Consider the following 23,940-nt stretch of genomic DNA (forward strand, 5'->3'; position numbering starts at 1 on the left):
TGGCATATCATAGGTTCAACTCATTCTCTTATTCATCCATCCATTCATTTATCTAAGCAATAAACATTTTCTGTGCGTTTTTCATGGACAGCACTAAGCTAAGGTACGTGTTCAGTTCAGTTCAGTTCAGTCGCTCAGTCGTGTCCGACTCTTTTCAACCCCATAAACTGCAGCACGCCAGGCCCCCCTGTCCATCACTGGGGAGATCACCAGGGAGAAGTGATTGAAGATTAAGGTGTGTGTTACTTAATCTTATTTAATCACTGGTGGCTCAGTTGGTAAACAATCTGCCTGCAGTGCAGGAGGCCTTGGTTCAATTCCCGTGTTGGGAAGATCCTCTGGGGAAGGGATAGGCTACCCACTCCAGTATTCTTGGGCTTCCCTTATAGCTCAGCAGGTAAAGAATCCACCTGCAATGCGGGAGACATAGTTCCATCGCTGGGTTGGGAAGATCCCCTGGGGAAGGGATAGGCTACCCACTCCAGTATTCTGGCCTGGAGAATTCCATGGACTGTATAGTCTATGGGGTTGCAAAGAGTTGGACACGACTGAGCAACTCTCACTTTCACCTCACTTTAAACCTTCACAAGTATCTTAGGATGTTGGCATTCTGATCACCTTGATGTTATGTATAAAAAAACTGAGGTTCATTACCTCACACACCTAATTTCACACAGCTCTGGTGGAGCAAAGGCTAAAAAGGACCCAGAATCAGGGATTTTGAACTCTACCTCCTTAAATGGAAAAAAAAAAAAGAAAAAAAAGAAAGAAAAAGAATGAAGAATTTTTAGAAGAACAAAATTACTTCACAGAGGAAGAACCCCTGGACTAATTGGCACATGCCTCTCGAGGAAGCTACAGGTCTCCAAATGCTCACAATCCTATGACAAATTTTGTTTTCTTGGGTTCCCAAATCATTGCAGATGGTGACTGCAGCCACGAAATTAAAAGATGCTTGCTCCTTGGAAGAAAAGAGTGGCAAACCTAGACAGTGTGTTATAAAGCAGAGATGTCACTTTGCTGACAAAGCTCTATCTAGTCAAAGCTTTGGTGTTTCCGGTAGTCATGTATGGATGTGAGAGTTGGACCATAAAGAAGGCTGAGCCCTGTAGAATTGATGTTTTCAAATTGTGATGTTGGAGAAGACTCTTGAGAGTTCCTTGGACAGCCAGGAGATCAAATTAGTCAGTCCTAAAGGAAATCAACCCTGAATATTCATTGGAAGGACTGATGCTGAAGCTGAAACTCCAATAGTTTGGCCACCTGATGCAAAGAGTTGACTCATTGGAAAAGACCCTGATGCTGGGAAAGATTGAGGGTAGGAAGAGAAGGGGGGTGACAGAGGGTGAGATGGAATATATAGAATCTAGAAAAATGGTATTGATGAACCTATTCGCAGGGAAGGAATGGAGACACAGATGTAGAGAATGGACTTGCGGATGCAGCACAGGAAGGAGAGCATGGGACGAACGGACAAAGTACACTCTCAGGGGTAAGATGGATAGCTAGTGAGAAACTGCTGTGCAGCGCAGGGAGCCCGATCTTGCACTTTCTGATGACCTGGAGGAATGGGATGGGGAGAGAGGAGGGAGGTTAGGGAGGGAGGCGATGTATGTATAATTATGGCTGATTCACACTGTTGTATGGCAGAAGCCAAAACAACGTTGCAAAAAAAATTTTTTAATAAAATATTCTTTAGTTGAAGAATAAAAACAAGAAAGAAAATATATAGGTGTACTACTAAAAAAACATACTCATGTTCATATCCTAATAGTTATTAAGTGTTGTGTCAAAATGCTAATTCAAGGAATCATTTTGCCAGAAACATATTTTTAATCATGTAAGGTGATATTGCAGGGAGAAAAAGAAAGCGGGGGGAAATGTTTTCAGAATTCCGATATAGCAAGCACAATAAAAACACAGCTGGACAAGGTGAACCAATATAAACCAGGGGAAAAAAATACAGCAACCAGAGATAGGCAAGCTACTCGGGCCTTATAGAATTTCTCTACCTTAAGGGCACACATCCAAATACACCTCACATAAAAGCACATATTACAAGACAAAACTGAAGAACTGCATCAATATTGCCATCAGAATTTTCAGAATAAAAGGGAAACAGGACAAAAAATGTAAAAGAGAGGTAAGAGTGTAGAAACTGCTCCAGAGAGGGGCCGACGTGCAGGTCTTCAAACATCTAGTGGGGTCTGACGACTAAGGAAACAGCACGGAGAGTGATGGCATGCCCCAAACAACTTAATGCTTTTGGACGGTGAAATAAACGAACCCCCAGAAGCCACAGAGGAAACAAAAACAGTCTTCGGCTCATGTGACTATAAAGGTGTGCGGTCCTGCCAGAAACCTTTACTCTGGAAGGAACGTGGGATTCAGCACAATATGGGTTGTGAGACGGCAAATTACTGGGACCCGTCACCCTCAAATTATGAACAATATTTAAAGGATTAGCAACGACTGTGTTATCTGAGTTGCCCTCGATCTCAATCTAGAGGCCGAGGTACGCTCATTGGAATTCAATTGAAGAACAACACCTGTTTATGGAGCTGTTTTCTGTGTGCTGGAAACTCTGCTAAGAAATTTACATGCCTCATCTCGTCAAACCCTCGCTTTGCAAAGGAGGCCGCTGATGCTTCAAAAGTGACTGGGACCAAATCACACAGGTAGTAAAAGACAGGGTGGCTCAGTGGTAAAGAATCCGCCTGCCAACGCAGGAGACACTGGGGACGCGGGTTTGATCCCTGTATTGGGAAGATTCCCCTGGAAAAGGAAATGACAACCCACTTCAGTATTCTCGCCTGGAAAATTCCATGGACAGGGGAGCTTGGCAGGCTGCAGTCCATGGGGTCCCAAAGAGTCAGACATGACGGAGCATACATGCATGATCTCTGTCCAAATGAGTTGAAGCTGGGATCAAGTAGTTTGACGGTAATCAAGTAAAAGCAAAGGTGGGTCTGAATCCAGGTATCAGACCCAGAACTCCTGCCTGAACCATGCTGCTGCTGCTGCTGCTGCGTTGCTTCAGTCGCATCCGACTCTGTGCGACCCCATAGACGGCAGCCCACCAGGCTCCCCATCCCTGGGATTCTCCAGGCAAGAACACTGGAGTGGGTTGCCATTTCCTTCTCCACCTGAACCACGCACCTCTCCCTAAAAATAATGAGGGGGATAAAATTTTTTTAAAAAACTGGGGGCCAATGAGAAGTGCCCCCAAATAAGATGGCATTTTAGTATTTGTATCAGCCCTCCCCACCAAATTTCCAGAACAAGGCCAACCTGGACATACTGTAGAGTTTGGAGTCGTCAGCCCCCAAAGCCCAGAGCCCACACACACTCAGTCACTCTTCACTTCCTCTCCCACTTCACTTACCAGTGATGACTGTGGGTTTTCTGCAGTGGAAAGCCTAGGAGGGGGTGGTCACTTCAATGCTGCATTTCAGCAGGAATTGCCCAGCAAAGCTGTCTGTGGGCTCCCTGCTGCCCAGCAAGCTCTAGGTACTTGATAAGGACTTGACCACAGCAAGCCTCTCCAATGCACAGAAGCTTCACTGATGCCCAAGCTGTGTATTGTTATCAGTAATAATAGTGGGGACTTCCCTGGCAGTCCAGTGATTAAGAATCCGCCTTCCAATGCAGGGGACATGGGTTTCATCCCTGGTCTGGGAACTACGACCCCACATGTCACAGGGCAACTAAGCCCACCAGCTACAACTACTGAGCCATGACCCTCTGGAGCTCAGGCGCCACGACCCTCTGGAGCTCAGGCGCCACATCTAGAGAAGCCCGCACGCCACAATGAAAGATTCGGCATGTTGCAATTAAGACCTGATGCACCCAAAGAAATAAAAAGTGAAAGTGTTTGTTAGTGGCTCAGTCATGTCTGACTCTTTGCGACCCCAAGGACTGTAGCCCACCAGGCTCCTCTGTCCGTGGAATGCTCCAGGCAAGAAAACTGGCGTGGGTAAGCAATTCCTTCTCTAGGTGATCTTCCCAACCCAGGGATGGAACCCAGGTCTCCTGCAATGCAGGCAGATTTTTTACCCTTTGAGCCACAAATGAAGCCCTAAATAAATCAATAAATATTAAAAAGAATACTAGTGCTGACTGCTACATTGTTTAAATGCTCCAAGGGTCTTTGATCATCTTATCTCCTTAATTTTTACCATAAACCAGTGATGGTAGTATTGAGTCCATTTTACAGATGAGGAAATAGAGGTTCTCTTTAATAATCAAGGCATAAGTTAAGACCCAAGAATGTTCACATTGAATCCTTGTGTGCTTTCTATTGTCGAATATATCCAACTGCCTCCCAGTCTCTCCACTGTCTCCATGAAACACAAGAGAACTTTCTCCATGCATCTCTCCCAGCAGAGAACCCTTTCCTGAATGAACTGGCAATCACGTATTTCTTATAGATGAAGAATACAGCCATCGTGACCCTGGATGTTAGCCTAGGTCTCTTTAGGGGGTTAACCAGTGTCTTTACCAAAAGTGTCTGTGCTGGTCACCAGGAGCTGGGGAGACTGTGCCCACAGTTCTGCTCTGTGCCCAGAAAAGGTGCAGAGGAAAACTGACCCTTGCTTGATGCTGACAGTGAGCAGGCAACCTAAGAATGGTCACTTCCGTACAAGATGGAGGAGAAAATCACGCAGCACCTTAAAATTGCAAAACGAGCGTGCAGAGGGCTCTGCCATCCCCTTCCTCTTCTCACTTGTCTTCTCCGTCAAATAAGACACATTATTATTTGCGACTGGTGTTTTCAGAAATGTGTGAATTGACACACATTTCTTCCCCCTTGGCAGTGGGAGATGAAAGGGTAGGATGGGGTGGGGCAGGGTGCCCTGACTCTGACTTTGGAGGTGGTCAGCCTGAGGCCTCGCAACTCACCAGCTGGGGCTCTGGGGGCCGAGGAAGGGTCCACTTCCAGAAAAGACACTCTTCAGCTCTCCTGATCTTTAACTTGGACTTGCTGACCAAGAAGGAATCTCTTCTGCCTGGCCCTCTTCCCCATTCGAGAGTCCACCACACCCAAAGAGAAACCACCTCCCTGGACTGTGGGTTTCTCCAGCTGCTGGGAAAATACCTTCAGGATGGCTCACGAGGCAGCGGCAGGCACATAACCCTAGGCGCTGCACAGCCCGATGGCAGACGTTTTCCAGTAACTCTGTTCCTCTGGGTCCTCTCCTCATCAACTACACACCAGTCTTCTAGGAAGACAGCAGCAGTCTCCATCGGCAGTTCCCATCATACCCGACCTGAGGAGGGAGCCTACTCCCATCAGTAGAGTAGGGACCTGGGTGGTTGGAGCAACAGGGACTTTCTAAAAGGCAGAGCAAATGGACTTGGCCAGCAGGCCAGTGGTTAGGACTCCTCAGTTCCAATGCAGGAGACAGGGGTTTGATCCCTGGTCAGAGAACTAAGATCCTGGATGCCACACAGCCAAAACATAAATAATAAATGGTAGAGTAGTGTATCTTCCCAAACATAATTACTTTCTGAATTATTATATGATTAGGTTTCCCCCTCCCAGTGCAGTTCAGTTCAGTTGTTCAGTCGTGACCGACTTTGAGACCCCATGGACTGCAACACGCCAGGCTGTCCATCACCAACTCCCAGAGCTTGCTCAAACTCATATCCATCCAGTCGGTGATGCCACCCAACCATCTCATCCCCGTCCCAACCGTGCAACTTAAAATAGATCCAACCACACCCTAGAACTTATTTGAAAACCAAGCAGAGCACGTTGGTTTGAGTTCTCCCCATTTAAAGAAGTGCAAAGACCTCTGTTTGGTGGTATAAAATTTTCCCCCAAAATGTCCATTCATAGAGTCATTCAATGAGTATTTATTGGGCACCTGTCTTGTGCCAGTTTCTGTATTAACTTGATAATTCAGCAATAAATAAAACAAAGCCCCGGTGCACAGAGAGATAACATTCTATTACAGGATGACAGGCAACAAATAAAGAAGTAGCACATATTACAGGATTTACGGTAGCTTTGAGATACGATCTATTTGAGCTGAGAGACCCTCTGAAAACACTGAGATAGGGAGGGAGAAGGAAAAGTTTTTTTCTAGTAAGGGTTAAGTAAACCTCACCTGGAATATTTCTTGGTACTTAGAATGAAAGTAATTTGCAGAAATGTCTTACATACATAAATGTAATAGCCAAGTCCTACTTTCTCTCTCAGAAATACACAGCTCTCAGCTCCCTGCAAGGTGTCAAGAAAAGGCTGCAGCCCCCAGCACGGGGCCAGCGTGCGTTTTCCCTGCCCAGCCGGCACAGTGTGCCTGGACCGCCAACGGGTTAAGGTAGCCTCGAGATGCTCGGAGCGCTGCATAAACAGCGTGTGTCAGACGTTCCAAGCATCCTTCATCTTCCCTATCTCCCGGTCCTCGGCTGTCAATCAGCTGTCACTAGCCCGCACATCAGCAAGCGTGCGCACATCACCCGACTGTCAGCAAAGCAGCTGATGAGGCTCGGCTCCAGACTGTCAATCATCTTTGTTTCTCTCTGCCGCTCAGGAAATATTTTGGCTCAGAGGAACAAAGAAGCCTGGGCAACAATGGCTCGTTGTCAGGCAGGCACTCCTGTACGTGAATATAAGATCTTCAAAGAGCCCTGATCATGCCTCACTGCCCGCCCACCCCCCGCAAATGATGTTGGGGTCAGGAGTGGACAGATGGAAGACTGAGAATCTGTTTTATTAGTAATTCTAGTTCCCCGAGCAGACCCTGATGGATTCACACACACACAAATAAGCACAGGAACATGAAACAATGATAACTTGAAGTTATCTGAGCTTATGCCTCAGAAAAAAAATAAGGCTTGGAGGATGGATGACTGCTTGGTTCGCAATTATTCATCATTGATCAGGCAGGCTTTTGGGGAGAGAGTAACTGTTAGATTGCTGAGTTCATTCATCTCCCAGGGAATTCTGAGATAGTAGCTTCGACTCTCCCACTCTCTGGGGTGTGAGGAGGTTGGGAGCACCCACGCACAGAAAAGCCAGGGAACTCATTAGGACCCCGGTGAAGTGGGTCTGCTGGCGCTTGCAACAGGCGTCCTTATGTCGAATGTAAAGACATTCTGGAACAGCCCCTTGTCTGGCAGAGAAGCTGCCCCTCTCATACAAAACACGTATTGAATATGTCCCCTACCTCTAAAAGCCTGCAATATACAAATCTAAAGAGATGCTCCTGGCTCTGAACTTCCGTCGAGCAAGCTGTCCTGCTCCCCACCAGTTTGCCACTTTTGCAAAATCACCATGCATGTATTGGCATAATTAATCAACATCATCTTGCAATAGATCCAAATACTAAGTTATCTGAAGCCCTGTAGCATTAAGAAAAAAAGTACACTTATTGTACGCTAATTGCTTTGCAATACATTTAGAAGCCGTCAGATCTTTTCATGGTGTTTATCAAGACTGCTATTACCTATCAATTACCCAATGCTCTGAACTGACCCGTTTGTACATACTGTGACTGCTCCCATTATCAGCTCCGTGTTTGTGACATTTGGGATGCTTTACCCTCTGACAGACAGATCCTTTCCTACCGCGCAACGCTGATTTCTGAAAATGCATCTCTCCTGATCTAACTGGACATTAATTGCTTTTGTGCTGATGCATCTATGCCTCTCAGTCTCCCAGCATAACTAGCAAATCTCATCTCTGACAAGTTGGCTGAACCTAATCAGGACAGATCAGCTGTTACCCAAGGTGCCACGGGCTGTAATTTGTGGTTCTTTACAGAGTTATCACTCGCTGGAGAGACAAGGAACTATAAATTCTGTCAACAGGAATCCCAAAGTGTGTGTTCCAAGCAGCTGTGGCCTCCCCCGCCCGCAAGAAAACATAGCACTTGTCAAATAAATACTTGAGATAATTGATAAGAGGGGATTAGAAGGATGTGGCTGATACCGTGACTGTAAGACTTTTTTTTTTTTAAAGGAAACTTCAGTAGCAAAACGGTGCATGTGAAGTATGAGTTGTCAAGGATAAAGAAGGTTTGCAGGGAAGTGAGGGGTGGCAACTGTCCACAATTCAGCTCCACCAATCACTGGGGAACTTGGTTCACATCTGCCTTGCTCTCCAAACAGGCAGAAGCCTAGACATCCTAAGTTGCAAAGGAAACAGCGCGCCGCCTCTGAGTCAGGCTGCCGCCCGGTGACAGTGCCTTGATCAGAGGCAGGAGGGCAGGGAACACTGTCAGCCTGTCAACAGCATTCTATTCTCTGAAGACCCCTGTGGTTTTCTTTCAGGCGCAGAAAAAAAAAAAGGAAATATTAGAGAAAATAAACTGCTTTCTTACTGTATCGCTTTGGTCCATCTTCCAAACAAAATGAAAGGGTTAATGTGGCATCATCTTCAAAAAACTCGGTGGCAAACGCGTCCCACCAGAGGTTGTCGCTGTCCTGCAAAGAGACAGATAATTTATTTAGCAGGCAAGAGCGGAAAATAGCTCAGAGAGGAGCTGAGAAAGGGAAAAAGGCCGAAAAACCCAGTCACCGGTGGCTTGGGTCTCAGCATATGTGTGTGGGTGTTCTGGAAGGAGTGTGGGCAGGTGTGTGGTCACTCTTCAAATTAATTGCCTCAAATGGGGATGGAATTCCAGTCCAATAAACAAGCTAATGCAAAGTGAATGAAAATTAGTTCTGGGGGACATATTTGGGGAGATTTAATAAACGTATTTTGGAATACTGTGAAAGTTTTTAAGAAAAGGGTTTGCATTTAATGTAAAATGTACTCGGCCTTTTTTCTCTTTCTTTCACTTTGCTCTTTTAAGAGCCGGACTTTACAAACAGAAACCACAATATTACAACCAGGTTAAGGAGACTACATTTTTTAAAGATAATTTATTTAAAGAAAAAGAAAAGATTGTGTGTGGCTTGTGGCATTCCTCTATGTAAATATCCCTATGAAAGACACAGGTATTGCTACCTGGATTTATGTAGAAAGATGAGTTTGTGCACAAGCAAACATCACATACATGAGGACTATTCTCGAGGACTGGTTTAAGATGGCAGGCAATCACTAGTCGTTATTAAATCAGTTATAAAAACAGAAGAGTTCGGCAGAATGCAAGCCATCCACAGGAACTCTGCTTGTTTGTCTTGGGTTGAGAGTTTCCCTTGTTCATCCAGAAAATACTTTGAACTTGACCCAGTTGAAGACCGTTAATGTCACTGTAAATCTTCAAGGGCAGGAGAAGGGCTTCCGTAACAGGGAATTGGGGGGATTATGCATAGTGTTGTGTTTAAAAGGGGGGGTCCTAACTGTGCCTCATTCTCTGCATAGTGCTCGATTTACTCCCAAATTATTTTTTAATTTTAATTTTCATTCATCAATTTTTATTGAAGTACAGTTGCTTTACAATACTCTGTTAGTTTCTGCTAAGCAGCAAAGTGAATCAGCTACACATATAGATATACCTTCTCTTTCTAGGATTTCCTTCCCATTTGAGTCACCACAGAGAACGGAGTAAAGTTCCCTGTGCTATACGGTAGGTTCTCATTAGTTATCAATTTTGCACCCAGTATGAATAATGTGCACATATACACATGTACATATAGACATATATGAGTGCTCAATAGTTGATACTTTCAAACTGTGCTGCTGGAGAAGACTCTTGAGAGTCCCTTGGACAGCAAGGAGATCAAACCAGTCAATCCTAAAGGAAATCAACCCTGAATATTTATTGGAAAGACTGATGCTGAAGCTGAAGCTCTAATACTTTGGTCACTTGATGCAAAGGGCTGGCTCATTGGAAAAGACACTGATGTAGGGAAATATTGAAGGCAGGAGGAGAAGGGGATGACAGAAGATGAGAGAGCTGGAGGGCATCACTGACTCAATGGACATGAATCTGAGCAAATTCAGGAGATAGTGAAGGAGAGGGAAGTCTGGCATGTTGTAGTCCATGGGCTCACAAAGAGTCAGACACAATTTAGTGCCTGAACACCAACAGCAACATGAGGCTTCCCAGATGGCTCAGTGGTAAAGAATCTGCCTGTCAATGCAGGAGATGTGGGTTCAATGACTGGATTAGGAAGATCCCCTGGAGGAGGAAAGAGCAACCCCCTTCAGTACTCTTGCCTGGGAAATCCCATGGACAGAGGAGCCTGGCGGGCTATGGTCCGAGGGGTTGAAAATAGTTGGACAAGACTGAGTGTACACATGTGCGTGCATTCACGTGTACACACACACGCATGTATATATGTACTTTTGTCACCTGATGTGAAGAGCCAGCTCATTGGAAAAGATCCTGATGCTGGGAAAGAATGAAGGCAAAAGGAGAAGGGGGCAACAGAAGATGAGATGGTTAGATGGCATCACTGACTCAATGGAGATAGTGGAGGAGAGAGAAGCCTGGTGTGCTGCAGTCCATGGGGTCGCAAAGAGTTGGACATGACTGAGCAACTGAATGACAATATGTGTCAATCCCAATCTCCCAATTCCTCCCACCCCACCCCCTGCCCAACTCATTTTTCTACATCTTTGGGGAGGCAAGGACTAGGGTTCAGGAAGAAGGAAGGGTGATGGAAAGGTTCATATTTTGTCTCAGTCTGGTTTCTTTTCAAGCCCTTCACTCTACTGCTCCATTGTCAGGACTCATGCTCAGGAGGAGGCTCAAACCATGCAGTAGGGCAAGTGGTATTATTAATACATCATTGGTGGATCAGTCCTGAGCACAGCCCTCGGAGCAGGCACATCCTGACACCTTTTCCCAGCTATGTGAACTTGAGCAGCTTATTTTACCTCCGTGAGCCTATTTCCTTACTTGGAAATTAAGGATAATGATAATGACAACAATAATACATATCTCAACCAGAAGATACAACAACAGTTACATTAATAAGTATCTTGCATAGAAGATGCGGCATTTCAGTAAGTTAGTGGCTGTAATGTACTCAGCAGAGTGCTGGGAACACAGTGAAGATCAATGCAATGCCGCTTTCGCTTATCCTCCATCTTTAATGTCACTTCTAAGGGATGAAGCATTTCATGTTCTGAAGAACTCTACATTAAAACTGTTTCCACACATGTATACCTGTGGCGGATTCATTTTGATATTTGGCAAAACTAATACAGTTATGTAAAGTTTAAAAATAAAATTAAAAAAAAAAAAAACTGTTTCCAAATTGAGTATATTTCCAAATCACTTTGACTGTCTGTAACCCATTTCTTGGCAACAATACCTGTCTGTGACATAGTGGAAACTTATGAATGGATAAAGTGTTGTGGTATACACACACACACACACACACACACACACACACATATATATATGGTGGAATATTACTCGGCCATGAAAAGGAACATACTTGAGTCAGTTCTAGTGAGGTGGATGAACCTAGAGCCTGTTATACAGAGTGAAGTAAGTCAGAAAGGGAAAAACAAATTTCATATATGAACACAAATATAAGGAATCTAGAAAAATGGGACTGATGAACCTATTTGCAGGGCAGGACTAGAGACACAGAACTAGAGAACAGACTTTGGACACAATGGGACGAATTGAGAGAGTAGCCTTGAGATACATACACTCCTGCATGCTAAGTTGCTTCAGTCGTGTCTAACTCTTTTCAGCCCTATGGACTGTCTGTCCATGGGGTTGTCCAGGCAAGAACACTGGAGTGGGTTGCCATGCCTTCCTCCAGGGGATCTTCCCAACCTTAGGATCGAACCCATGTCTCTTTTGTCTCTTCCACTGACAGGCAGGTTCTTTATCACTAGCGCAACCTGGAAGCCCATATAAATGCTGCTGCTGCTGCTGCTAAGTCACTTCAGTCGTGTCCGACTCTGTGCGACCCCAGAGATGGCAGCCCCCCAGGCTCCCCCGTCCCTAAAATAGATGGTCAGCGGGAAGCTGCTGTATGGGCACAGGGAGCTCAACCCAGTGCTCTGTGACAACCTAGAGGAGTGGGATGCACGGGAGTGGGGTGAAGGTTCAAGAGGGAGGGGACATACACTTGTGTACTGGTGGCTGACTCAGGATGTTGTATGGCAGAAGCCAACACAATATTGTAAAACAATTATCCTGCAATTAAAAAAAAGAAAGAAAGAAATTAACCAACTTTCTTTCGCTTGCTAATTGTTCAAAGACCCAGTGACTAAATCAGTTCCTCCAGCTCCATTCTCCTGTCATCTCACTCTGGGTTTCTAGCCCTTTTGCTAGAAAGTGGGCCAGTGGAAGGTGAAAGCCCAGGGGGCACACAGGCTGATCTGAAGTCACTAGGAAAAAAGAAAGGATCCAGGCTGTCAGGAGGTGGGAGGATTGTCCATAAGCAGCCATACAGTTTCCGCAGGACCCAGACAAGGGAGTGCTGGCAGAAGTCAAGGGGTGGGTAAAGACCTCAGAGGGGGGGATGACATTTGATTTAAACCAACTGTAATGGAACATGAGATGACTCAGTGTCTCGGGAAATGTCAGGACAGGCTTGGTAGGAGAAGGCTACATCAAATGACTATACACACACACACAAAACCAATTGGCTTTGGTCACAGATCTTGGGAGAACATTCCCAAAATAAAAAAAATACATAGTTTCACAAGACCAGACACATCATAGGTACATAAGAGAACACACACACATGTGGGCTGAGAGAATGAAGGAGTAGATGAGAAATGGGGGCTTCTTTTTTGTGCCATCAAAGACAACCCAACTCAAGAAACCCACGTTTTTGTGAGGTCTAGATGGTCGATCCTACTTTATCTGTCAGTCAATACTTTTAAACGGGCACAAAAAAATTTTTGGACACTATTTTTAAGCTCTAGTTGTCAACTGCCCCCCAACACACATATATAAAGTTTTTAAATTAGTCCTTAGTTATGAGAGAAAAATTCTGATGGAAAGAGGGGATTAAAAAGTAGTATTTTTAGGAAAAAATTAGTGAATGTCAAGTACAATCCAGGCTCAGCTTGGCTTTTTTTCTGAAGGAAGCAGATCATGGAAAGAACGTACATAGCAGGGCGGGGGCACTGGGTTAGTAGTACCACCCATAACTCAATATTTTCTAAGTTTTTTTCCCATGAATTGAACCATCTTATATTCACAACTGCCCTAGTTGTTCCCAAGGGGCACAACAAGCGGTCTTTAGAGAGAATTTATACCTTTGACCTCTATGTTACATTGGCTTCAACATATAAATTCTGCCTCTTATTCACTGATGACCTAAGTCAAAACCTCAACTTCCTTGCCTCTATTTATTCATTTGCAAACTGGGAACAATTATTGCAGTGGACTGTGGAGCCTAGGGAGTAACTGTCTGGCACATAATTGTTGCTCAATAAATGGCAGCTATTATTATTTATTATGGTCTTCTTTGACGCTAAGATATCTGTAAATAGAGAATCTGAATTTCGAAAAACTTAAACCCAGTCAAGATCATCAGCTAGAAAGTGCTGAAGCGAAAGTTCCCATGCTGTGGTTTCCTTAGTCTACACACACACACACACACAACATGGGAACTTAGTTTCACACTTTCTAGCTGATGAAAGTCTGCTAATTCTAGCCTATTTTTTTAAATGGATTTGATCTTTTTAGCGTAGTTTTAGTTCACAGCAAAATTAAGAGGAAAGTACAGATGATTCCCACACCCCCTTGCTCACATACATACAGAGCCTCGCTCACTATAGCAGTGGGTTTGTATAATTGATAAACCAGCCCATGTTTTTTACCAAACAGTTCTGTTCAAAAAGTGATTTTCACCTTAGACTGAAGACAACAAGCAAGAGTACAAGAGGCTGGCACTGGCTGCAGGACATTTTGCTCGAGTAGATCTCCTCCAGTCCTTCCAGATTTTGCCCCCTTCTCGCACCTTCATGTGCTTTTTTCTGAAAATGAACCTCCTCTTTACTCCCTCCTGCCACTCACCGACTAGTATAATTCCTGGGATCAGTGAGGCAATTTTATGGAAGAAATCTGCATAGTAGCTAGGCCAGGAGTCCAGGGAGCAGCAGAAATACTATAAAAACCCATGCTGAACCAATGTGAAATTTCTAGCAGAAAATCTAGCAATGTGACAGGTGGAATCTCAGTTCTCAGCCACAGAGCTGAGCTAACAACCTCATGAGCTGTGGGCAATGGTAAAAAATCAGTGCTTCCATATTCGATTTCTAGATGTCAGTCATCTAGATGGCATGAGCCTTGCAGACAAAGGCAACAGGGCTCTGCTTGACCACATGTGAAAGAGACCAAGGAAAGGTAACAGAAAGTGACTGGTCACAATTCTGCCTTTCTATGCACAGGCTGTGGAAAATTCTGAAAGAGATGGGAATACCAGACCACCTGACCTGCCTCTTGAGAAATCTGTATGCAGGTCAGGAAGCAACAGTTAGAACTGGACATGGAACAACACACTGGTTCCAAAGAGGAAACGGAGTACGTCAAGGCTGTATATTGTCACCCTGCTTATTTAACTTATATGCAGAGTACATCATGAGAAACACTGGGCTGGAAGAAGCACAAGCTGGAATCAAGAGTGCTGGGAGAAATATCAATAACCTGAGATATGCAGATGACACCACCCTTATGGCAGAAAGTGAAGAGGAACTAAAAAGCCTCTTGATGAAAGTGAAAGAGAAGAGTGAAAAGTTGGCTAAAAGCTCAACGTTCAGAAAATGAAGATCATGGCATCTGGTCCCATCACTTCATGGCAAATAGATGGGGAAACAGTGTCAGACTTTATTTGGGGGGCTCCAAAATCACTGCAGATGGTGATTTCAGCCATGAAATTAAAAGACCCTTACTCCTTGGAAGGAAAGTTATGACCAAGCTAGATAGCATATTGAAAACCAGAGACATTACTTTGCCAACAAAGGTCCGTCTAGTCAAGGCTATGGTTTTTCCAGTGGTCATGTATGGATGTGAGAGTTGGACTGTGAAGACAGCTTAGCGCCAAAGAATTGATGCTTTTGAACTGTGCTGTTGGAGAAGACTCTTGAGAGTCCCTTGGACTGCAAGGAGATCCAACCAGTCCATTCTAAAGGAGATCAGTCCTGGGTGTTCTTTGGAAGGAATGATGCTAAAACTGAAACTCCAGTACTTCGGCCACCTCATGCAAAGAGTTGACTCATTGGAAAAGACTCTGATGCTGGGAGGGATTGGGGGCAGGAGGAGAAGGGGACGACAGAGGATGAGATGGCTGGATGGCATCACCAACTTGATGGACATGAGTTTGAGTGAACTCCGGGAGTTGGTGATGGACAGGGAGGCCTGGCATGCTGCAATTCATGGGGTCGCAAAGAGTCGGACACGACTGAGTGACTGAACTGAACTGAACTGATGCACAGGCTAGCACTTCCGCCTCCTGATTGCAAACGTGCTGCCTCCATCAGCAGAAAAATGAATGATCCAGGAAGTTCCATAGCCCGCCAGGTTTCTCTGTCCATGGGATTATCCAGGCAAGAACACTGGAGTGGGTAGCCATCCCCTCCTCCAGGAGATCTTCCCGATCCAGGGATTGAACCCACGTCTTCTGCATCTCCTGCATTGCAGGCAGATTCTTTATTGCCAAACCATCAGGCAAACCAGAGAAAAGCCATTATTATCCTTTTGGGGACCAGCATCTTGAGGAGTTGGCCTGTGTGGAGTCAAAGGACCCAGCAGCTTAGCTTTTCAAACCAAGGGTCCCTTATTAACCATTTCCTGCTCCCTCATTTTTGCATATATTGTTCTTTTGGATGGGCATGTCCAACAAAGACCAAGTCTCAGTCCTTGGATTCCTTTTTCCCTGTCTTCTGTGCTAGAAGAGCTTGACACCTCTACCCAGTTAGAGTGTGGATCAAATTATAATTGAATCACTGCCTTGAAATATACTGGCTTGGCCAAAAAGTTCGCTTGAGTTTTTCCTTAGGATGGTACAGAAAAACCAGAACGTACTTTTTGGGCCCAATACGTTTATCTAACCTTGTGACTGCCGTACTAGGTGCCTAAGGAAAAGTGAAAGTGAAGTCGCTCAGCTGTGTCCGACTCTTTGTGACCCCATGGACTGTAGCCCATCAGGCTCCTCAGTCCATGAAATTTTCCAGGCAAGAGTACTGGAGAGGGTTGCCATTTCCTTCTCCAGGGGATCTTCCCAACCCAGGGATGGAACCCAGGTCTCCTGCACTGCAGGCAGATGCTTTACCGTCTGAGCCACCAGGGAAGCCAAAGGACCTGGTATTAAGTGTCTCTCCATCCTCAGTAGGTCTCCCATCTACAGCTAAGCAGTAGAAGAAATGGAGAGGCCATACCCGCATAGTGAGTAAGATTCTTCCTCGAAGACTGGAGGGAATCTTAAACCTAAACTCCGTGGCTAGGGGCCCAGGACAGCACACAAGAGGGCCTTTCTGTGTCACATCACTGCTGCCTCCCTTGTTATCAGTGGACGCACCAGCCACGCACGTGACAAGTCCACACAGTTGCAGGAAGGACTTCTCACTTATACTGCTGTTCCACTGAACCGCCTGTGGGTATTTTTCTTGCTCTTTTCAGTGAAATGTTCGTTAAGTGAATACACTTCATTGATTGTAACACAAATAAGAGACTTTTTATTTTATCAATTTTTAAAAACCATAGAATATGATGAAGACTCATGGGCCCATTATCCAGGTGGTTTGATAATTTAAATAATAGTTTAATAATTAATCATTATTAAAAAAATATCTTTTTTCCTTTTTAAAAGGAATGAAAAATTATAAATAAAAAAAGATGTCCCAGGTATCCACAGCCAGCTCTGTTTTTCTCTCCCTTCCCCCAGGCTCCCATAAACAACCGTCTCATGAAAATCATATAGCCCTTCATAGTCCATCTTTTGTGTAAAAGTGAAAGTCTCCCAGTGATGTCCGACTCTTGGCAACCCTATGGACTATATAGTCCATGAAATTCTCCAGGTCAGAATACTGGAGTGGGTAACCTTTCCCTTCTCCAGAGAATCTTCCCAACCCAGGGATCGAACCCAGGTCTCTTGCATTGCAGGTGGGTTCTTTACCAGCTGAGCCACCAGGGAAGCCAATCTTTTGTGTATATATATGCATATATATATACACACATACATAGCTCCATTCACATGCAGCCCTGTTCCCTGCTTTTAATATTGCATTTAAATGATGTCATACATTATGTTTCCTTTTGTAAACTTGCTTTTTTTCCACATTGTGTTTTGGAGACCTCTCTATTTTATATATTAGAGTCTCTTCTTTCCTTATATAAGCTAATGGTAGCACACTGAATGAACAGAATGTATGTTATTTAAGCATTTTGCTATGAATGACCTCTAGACAGTTTCTAATGTTTTGCCATCACAACAGTGCTGCAGGCAGTATTTTTGCGTGTCCCGCTGCGCTAACACGTAAGAACGTCGGGGTGAAGTGGCCACACCTAGGCATAAAGTGTGTGCTTTTCCATTAGCAGATCCCTACGCTTCCAGATTGAAGACTTGTGGTCTGAACTTGCACAGGTAGAGTTGAAGCAAAGAGCATTTCTAAGTGATGTATTTCAGTGGGATCTAACAACAGTATCAACATAATTACAAGACAGAGTCCGGCTCTGCTAGGAAAAGGATGAGCATCCAAACGTCCTAAGAAGATGCGGTGATCAAATACCAGCACTCATAAAACTTTGCTTATCATTCTCTTAAAGGCAGAGTGTATCACAGGGCTTCATTAGCCAAAAGGAAGGTTTTTTGCCACAACACAAGAAAGGAAGCATGGTTGCTAGGGTCTTCCAAAGTGGCTCATGAGACAGGATGAGTGAGGACCAAAGGCCCCAACATGTGGGCACAAAAGTGGGGAATGGGGGCCACCTAATTCCATACGCCCTGCCACCTGGCTTCTCATGGAGGTCACACCTTCCTTTTCCAAACAGAGAGGTCCTTTCAAACCTTGCTGTTGCTTAGCATCTGAGCAGCGCTTATTTACTAGTTAGTGAATATTAATAAGTAAAGAGTGGATTCTTTTCCCTAAGCTGGAAAGTCACAATAGCAGAGTGCAGCCTCCAGGTAAAGAAAGATGAAATTAACTCAGCCTGAGCTCAGGCATGGAGCCTGGTGCTGACAATCCCTGTACATTTTAATTAGGTAAAAATACCAGTGGCGCTTCTCCACTCTAAATAATCCCCCATATGCATTCTGCGACGAAAGCCCCCGGTCCTTCTGTCTCATCTCACAGGTGAGCCCACGTAGCCCCAGCAGCCAGATCATATACTGGGAGGAGAGATGCACTCGGGTCAAATAGCAGAAGAGTGTCTTAATTAGATTCAAAAATCCACAAACGCATTTTGCTCCCATCCTGGATCCGCGTCCACTCCCGTCCGTGTCTCTCTCCACCAAAAACAGGATCCGGGTGCCAGGGTTGCCCCCCGGGCAACTCTAACTTCAGTACTGACAGGTTATGTGGGATTTTTGCCAGAGTAATTATTTTTCAATTCAACAATAATGAGAAATTACCATGGCAACCACTTGTCACGTGGCACACATACACCCCCTCCGAAGAATGAACTATACATAAAGCTGTTGCTTGAAAATTGTACGTTGTTTTTTTTTTTTTTTTTTTTTTTTGCGTTTTGTTTTTTATGAAAATAAACTTAAACAGGTCAGAGTGGAGAAAAGGGTATGAAGGGGTCTGGAAATAGGAGGATGAGGAGGGCAGCGGCTTTCTTCTGTACCTTGAGACTCTAGAAAATGATGATACCTCATCCCACAGCCCTACCGTCTTGCACAGAGGCACACGCAGATAGCACACTATTGATTTGTCTCTGACCACTGTGGTCACTCCCATCAGACATGTGTCAGCTAGCTTCTCTCATGTGACTCCACGACCGAAGCGGACACACGCTTGGCCAGACTTGCTTTCTCTAAATGTCTCTGCCCGTTGCAGGCATGTTTTGAGACAGAAGACCTTGACAATCCCAAATCTCCCGCCTTTCCCTTTCTAGAGGAGGCCCCCCTCGGACTGAAGAGGGGTGCACGTCTTTCATTTTCTCGATCAATAAGGTCTTGCTTCCATCGTTTTCTCCAAGCCTAGGAGTCTTGTATCAAACCACGTTTATGTCAAATTAGCTACATTTAATAATATGGTCATACAGAGTGAAGTAAGTCAAAAAGAAAAAAACACAAACATTGTATATTAACACATGTACATGGAATCTAGAAAAATGGTACAGATGAACCTATTTTCAGGACAGGAATAAAGACACAGCTATAGAGAACAAAAGTATGGACACTAAGGAGGGAAAGTAGCGGGTGGGATGAATTGGGAGATTGGGATTGACCTTTATACACTATTGATACTATATATAAGGTAGATAACTAATGAGAACCTTCTGTATAGCACAGGGAGGTCTATACAGTGCTCTGTGCTGACTTAAATGGGAAGGAAATCCAAATCAGGGAACATATGTGTACATGCAGCTGATTCACTTGACTGTACAGCAGAAAATAACACATCGTGTGAAGCAACTGTACTCCAATAAAAAAAATTAAAATAATAATAAACAGTTCCAGCGCAGTTATTGCAAGCTGGCCACCATTCTGAGCCAACTGAAAAACATAAATTCCTTGAAACCTCACAGGGAGCCTAGCAGATAAGTCCTACTATTCATTCCAAGATTGCAAAGCTGACAAGTAACAGAGAGATTTCAAACTCTGGCTCTTGAGTTGAGGCTCATATAACCATTCTGCTACTCAGATATTCCTTTGTCCAGAATACTGTTCTTCAAAATTTCTACTGTCTTAGTTGTTTCAATATCCAATTAATGCACTGAATGTTTGAGGCTTCATCTTGTGAACAGACAGCCCAAAGCAAGGTTTTCCACCACATCGATGGAATTCTACATTGAAGCAGAGATAAAAGTGGTAAGATCACTTGCTCTCACCAGCTGGTAATTGCAGAAGCATGTAATGGACACACAGAATTTTAAATCCTTCTTTTTTATTTAATGTTATGGATTTTTCAAAAATCTCATGTCCCTGGGGTTGTAGTTTTGATTTGCCTTTTTTCTCATGGTCAACTAGGATTTGTTTATTCTCAATTAAATTGTGTGTTATTTACCAGTAAACATTAGTTACCATTTTAACAGAGAAATTCTAAAACGGCAGCATGTTACCAAGAGAGTAAATCGCACGTCAGGGTTTCACTCACAATTCAAGGCTTCCTTTTTAGAAAGTACCTCCTGCATTTCACTCCCCTGGGCTGCTGCCTTGGGAAAGATATGTATTAAAACAGGCAGAGAGACAGAACTTGGCATCTGGCCGAAATGATTCTACAGCCGTAGCTACGTCAATGCCTCCCCTTACCCCAAACACCTGGAAAATCCATGTATTTCAATCTCCATCCTTGACCTACAAAAGCATTAATTAATCGTAAGGAGTCCAAAGAGAAAGGCTACTTATAATAATCTAAAAATAATGAGTAAAATGTATACAGTTGAGGTACCAAAAATAAGCTTTGAACTTCTTACAATTATTATGAAATCCTGGTGGCTCAGATGGTAAAGAATCTGCCTGCAATGCCAGAGACTGGGGTTCGTTCAGTCCCTCGCTCAGGAAGATCCCTTGGAGAAGGGAATGGCTACCTACTCCAGTATTTTTGCCTGGAAAATTCCATGGACAGATAACCTTGGTAGTCTACAGTCCATGGGGTCACAAAGAGTCGGACATGTCTGAGCAATTAACATTTTCACTTCACTTTTCATGAATTGTTTTTAATAGTCTTTTTTGATTAATTTATTTATTTTAATTGGAGACTAATTACTTTACAATATTGCTGTGGTTTTTGCCATACATTGACATGAATCATCCGTGGGTGTACATGTGTTCCCCACCCTTAACCCCCCTCCCCTCTCCCTCCCCATCCCATCCCTCAGGGTCATCCCGGTGCACCAGCCCCGAGCACCCTATCTCATGCATCGAAATTCCTATCAGCTTTATGAAGGCAGGATTGCTACCTGTATCTGTGCATTGGCTAACATCTGGCAGGCAAGCAACAGATAAGTATTCGATTACTTGATTATTTAAATTATTTCTTTTAACAAACAAATACTTATTTAATTTAAAGCCAGCATATTCTCAAAACCCTAAAGAAACACAATCGCATCTTCATGATGTTTGGACACATCTATTCTGTTTTTTGGTTCACGTGTCTATTATTAATAAGTGGGGTGTTTTAAATCTTCAAAGAGTGACAATGTGAGGGCTTAAGAGTTTCACAAGGAATTACATTCTAGTCCTCACAGTATCCCTATCAAGTTGCTACTTTTACTATCTCAATTTAAATGGGGAAACTGAAGACCCAGGAGGTTTAAATATATACCCACTGGACTTCTCTGATGACCCAGTGTCTATGACTCTGAACTCCCAACGCCCAAAGCTGGGGGCCTGGGTTCGATCCCTGGTCAGGGAACTAGAGTCCACGTGGCCCAACTAAAAGTTTGCCTGCTGCGGCTAAAGATCCTGCCTGCCTCAACTAAGACCTGCGGCAGTCAAGTAAATAAAAATAAATAATCAAATATTTTAAAAGATATGTATCCAAGGCCACAGACTAAGTAAGAGGCAACCGTGGGATTTAATGCCTGAACGCTGTGATTCTTAAATGTGTGTTTCTATCTGCAGAGCTTCATTGCCTTGTTCTCATCTCTATTATTCTGGTGTGAAGGACTAGTATTTTCATCATAATTAAATTTCCTCTATTAGACTCCAACCTGAAAACGTGCACTCTGACATACCAAAAATCATACACTAGAGACCCCGAGCAAGCTCATTTTGCCAATGACGTCATGAAGAATTACTCTGGAAGCCTGGGTTTCGCTGGGGACAGACTGGGCGGCGAGCTCATGTTACATCACACCCTCTAGGTGTGAGAAGGCCTGAGTGGCAGGGCGATCTGATGAGGCAGTGACTCGTGTATCTTGAGAAAAGCACACCATAAAATCAGGCACAGATTTTCTGTCCCAACCTAAACACAGCAGACAGCAAGAGAACATTTGTGGAAAAGCCTGCGAGATGCAAAAGCTTGTTTTCGTGACCTGCCCAATTGCATCAGAATCAGGTGACAGGGATCACTCCTGGAGTCCCCACTGAAAACTGGAAGCTCGTGCTGGGACCGAAGCAAGGAAAGAAAACTGGTGTTTCCTCTCTCCTTCCTTGGGAACAGGGAAAAGGACTTTTGTTCACAAAGATAAACATAATCTCAAAACTCAGAAGGAGGATACTAGGTTTCTCTGGACCATGGTCGAAGGCCTCCCTGCTGTTCTCAGTTTACCCATCTGTTTATTGGGGTCTTAGAGCCCTTTGAGGCTGTGTCTGATCACAGCTCCCAGCTTCTCCTTGGGGCTCCTCTAACTCCACCTGCCTCACAGGCTTCCCCATCTGCTAACCAAAGACCGAACACGCCCAAAGCCAGACCCGCCCCTATTTCTCCACACTCCAAACCTATTCTCCCCACTCTTTTCCAACTCAGTAACATCACTCCAGATTGCTATTCTCAATAGCAATCTACTTTTAGCCCAAACTTTTAGGACATGTTCTTTTTTTCTCTCTCTCTTTCATCCAGGATACTCTGATTGAAGTTTATTTAACAAGTCAACGACAAACAAAACAAAAGAGGACATATGCTTGATCCCTCTCTTTTCCTAAGCCCACACCTCCAATCCATCAGCAGTTCCCACGCATCTATTTCCAGCCTATAACAGGGCCCATTCACCGTTCTCCTCCTCCACCCCTGCTCTTCATCTGGATCTCCAGTCCCTCCAGCCTGCACAGCAGCGCTGGCTTCCTAATCCTTCTTACTGCCAGAAGCCTGTTTCGCTGTACAGTAAGTCCCCTACATACAAATAAGTTCCATTCCGAGAGCGCGTTCCTAAGTGCACTTTGTAAGGGCAACAAGTTAGCCGAGGCACCCAACTAACACAATGGGTTATATAGTACTGTCCAGGAATAGGTTTACAATACTTTTCACACAAATAACACACAAAAGACAAACGCAAACAATAAAGGAAACATGGTTAATCTTACAGTACAGTACCCTGAAAAGCACAGGAGTACCAGCTACATCACTGCTGCAGTCATGCCTGCTTGCGGACATCCTGGGCTTGAAATAAGGACACTGACTACCGTACTCTATACTGAACAGCACAGTGAAGTACACAAAGGTACCCCCTCTTGCAGAGGATGCACGCACGTGACAATGTACGCCAGACACAAGAACCAACTTACATGGTTGGAGACGCAAACACACTTTCATATCTTTGAAAGTTCAAACTTTGAAGGTCCGTATGTAGGGGATTTACTGGACCTGTGCTCTACAAAGAAGCGTGATATTTGAAAGACACCCACTAGATTACATCACTTCCTGCTGAAAGCCTCTCGTGGGGTCCCGTGGCTGCTTATCGCCGTAGCGCACCCTGCCCTGCATGGCTGGGACTTGGTCTCCCCCCTGGGCTCAGTTCACCTCACTGAACACGGCTCACAGATCTGGGCTCTTGCCACAGAAACCTTCCTTCTGACCCGGGACTACATTCTTGGCCAACACAGAGCCCTCAGCAATCGCTCTTCCATCCACAAGTGGACACCTTTCCTCTACTTGACGTGTCTTTCTCTTCCTCGTCATTCAAATCTCAAGTCCTGTGTCACTTAAGAATCTGCCTGCCAATGCAGGAGACGGAAGTTTGACCCCTGGGTCGGGAAGATCCCCTGGAGAAGAAAATGGCAAGGCACTCCAGGATTCTTGCCTGGAGAATCCCATGGACAGAGGAGCCTGGTGGGATACAGTCCACGGGGCCGCAAAAGAGTTGGACACAACTGAGCAACTAAACAACAATAGCAACAATCCATAGGAGCTAACCTTAAAAAAAACCAAAAAAACCCAAATCTGTCAATGTTTTTTCTCTGGGAAGTCCTTATCACCTGCTTTTGTCTATTTGTTTGTCTTCCTAGCCACTGGAA

The 23,940-nt window shown here is 44.4% G+C and overlaps 1 protein-coding gene and 1 long non-coding RNA gene across 8 annotated transcripts in view; both read right to left on the minus strand.

Annotated features, from left to right (window-relative positions):
* Window positions 1-8,304, minus strand: part of LOC129658134 (uncharacterized) — a 36,589-nt gene extending 28,285 nt beyond the window's left edge. Inside the window, exon 1 of the long non-coding RNA XR_008717284.1 lies at window positions 7,498-8,304. This is a non-coding gene — a long non-coding RNA (uncharacterized LOC129658134). The remainder of the gene's footprint in view (window positions 1-7,497) is intronic.
* LDB2 (LIM domain binding 2) overlaps window positions 1-23,940 on the minus strand; it is a 453,308-nt gene that overhangs the window by 278,535 nt on the left and 150,833 nt on the right. For all 7 annotated transcript variants that reach the window (XM_055589162.1, XM_055589160.1, XM_055589161.1 and 4 more), the window contains exon 2: window positions 8,331-8,433. In XM_055589162.1, the coding sequence (XP_055445137.1) occupies window positions 8,331-8,433 (103 nt within the window). The remainder of the gene's footprint in view (window positions 1-8,330; window positions 8,434-23,940) is intronic.

Source organism: Bubalus kerabau, chromosome 7, assembly GCF_029407905.1.
Source record: "Bubalus kerabau isolate K-KA32 ecotype Philippines breed swamp buffalo chromosome 7, PCC_UOA_SB_1v2, whole genome shotgun sequence".
Taxonomy (NCBI): Eukaryota; Metazoa; Chordata; class Mammalia; order Artiodactyla; family Bovidae; genus Bubalus; species Bubalus kerabau.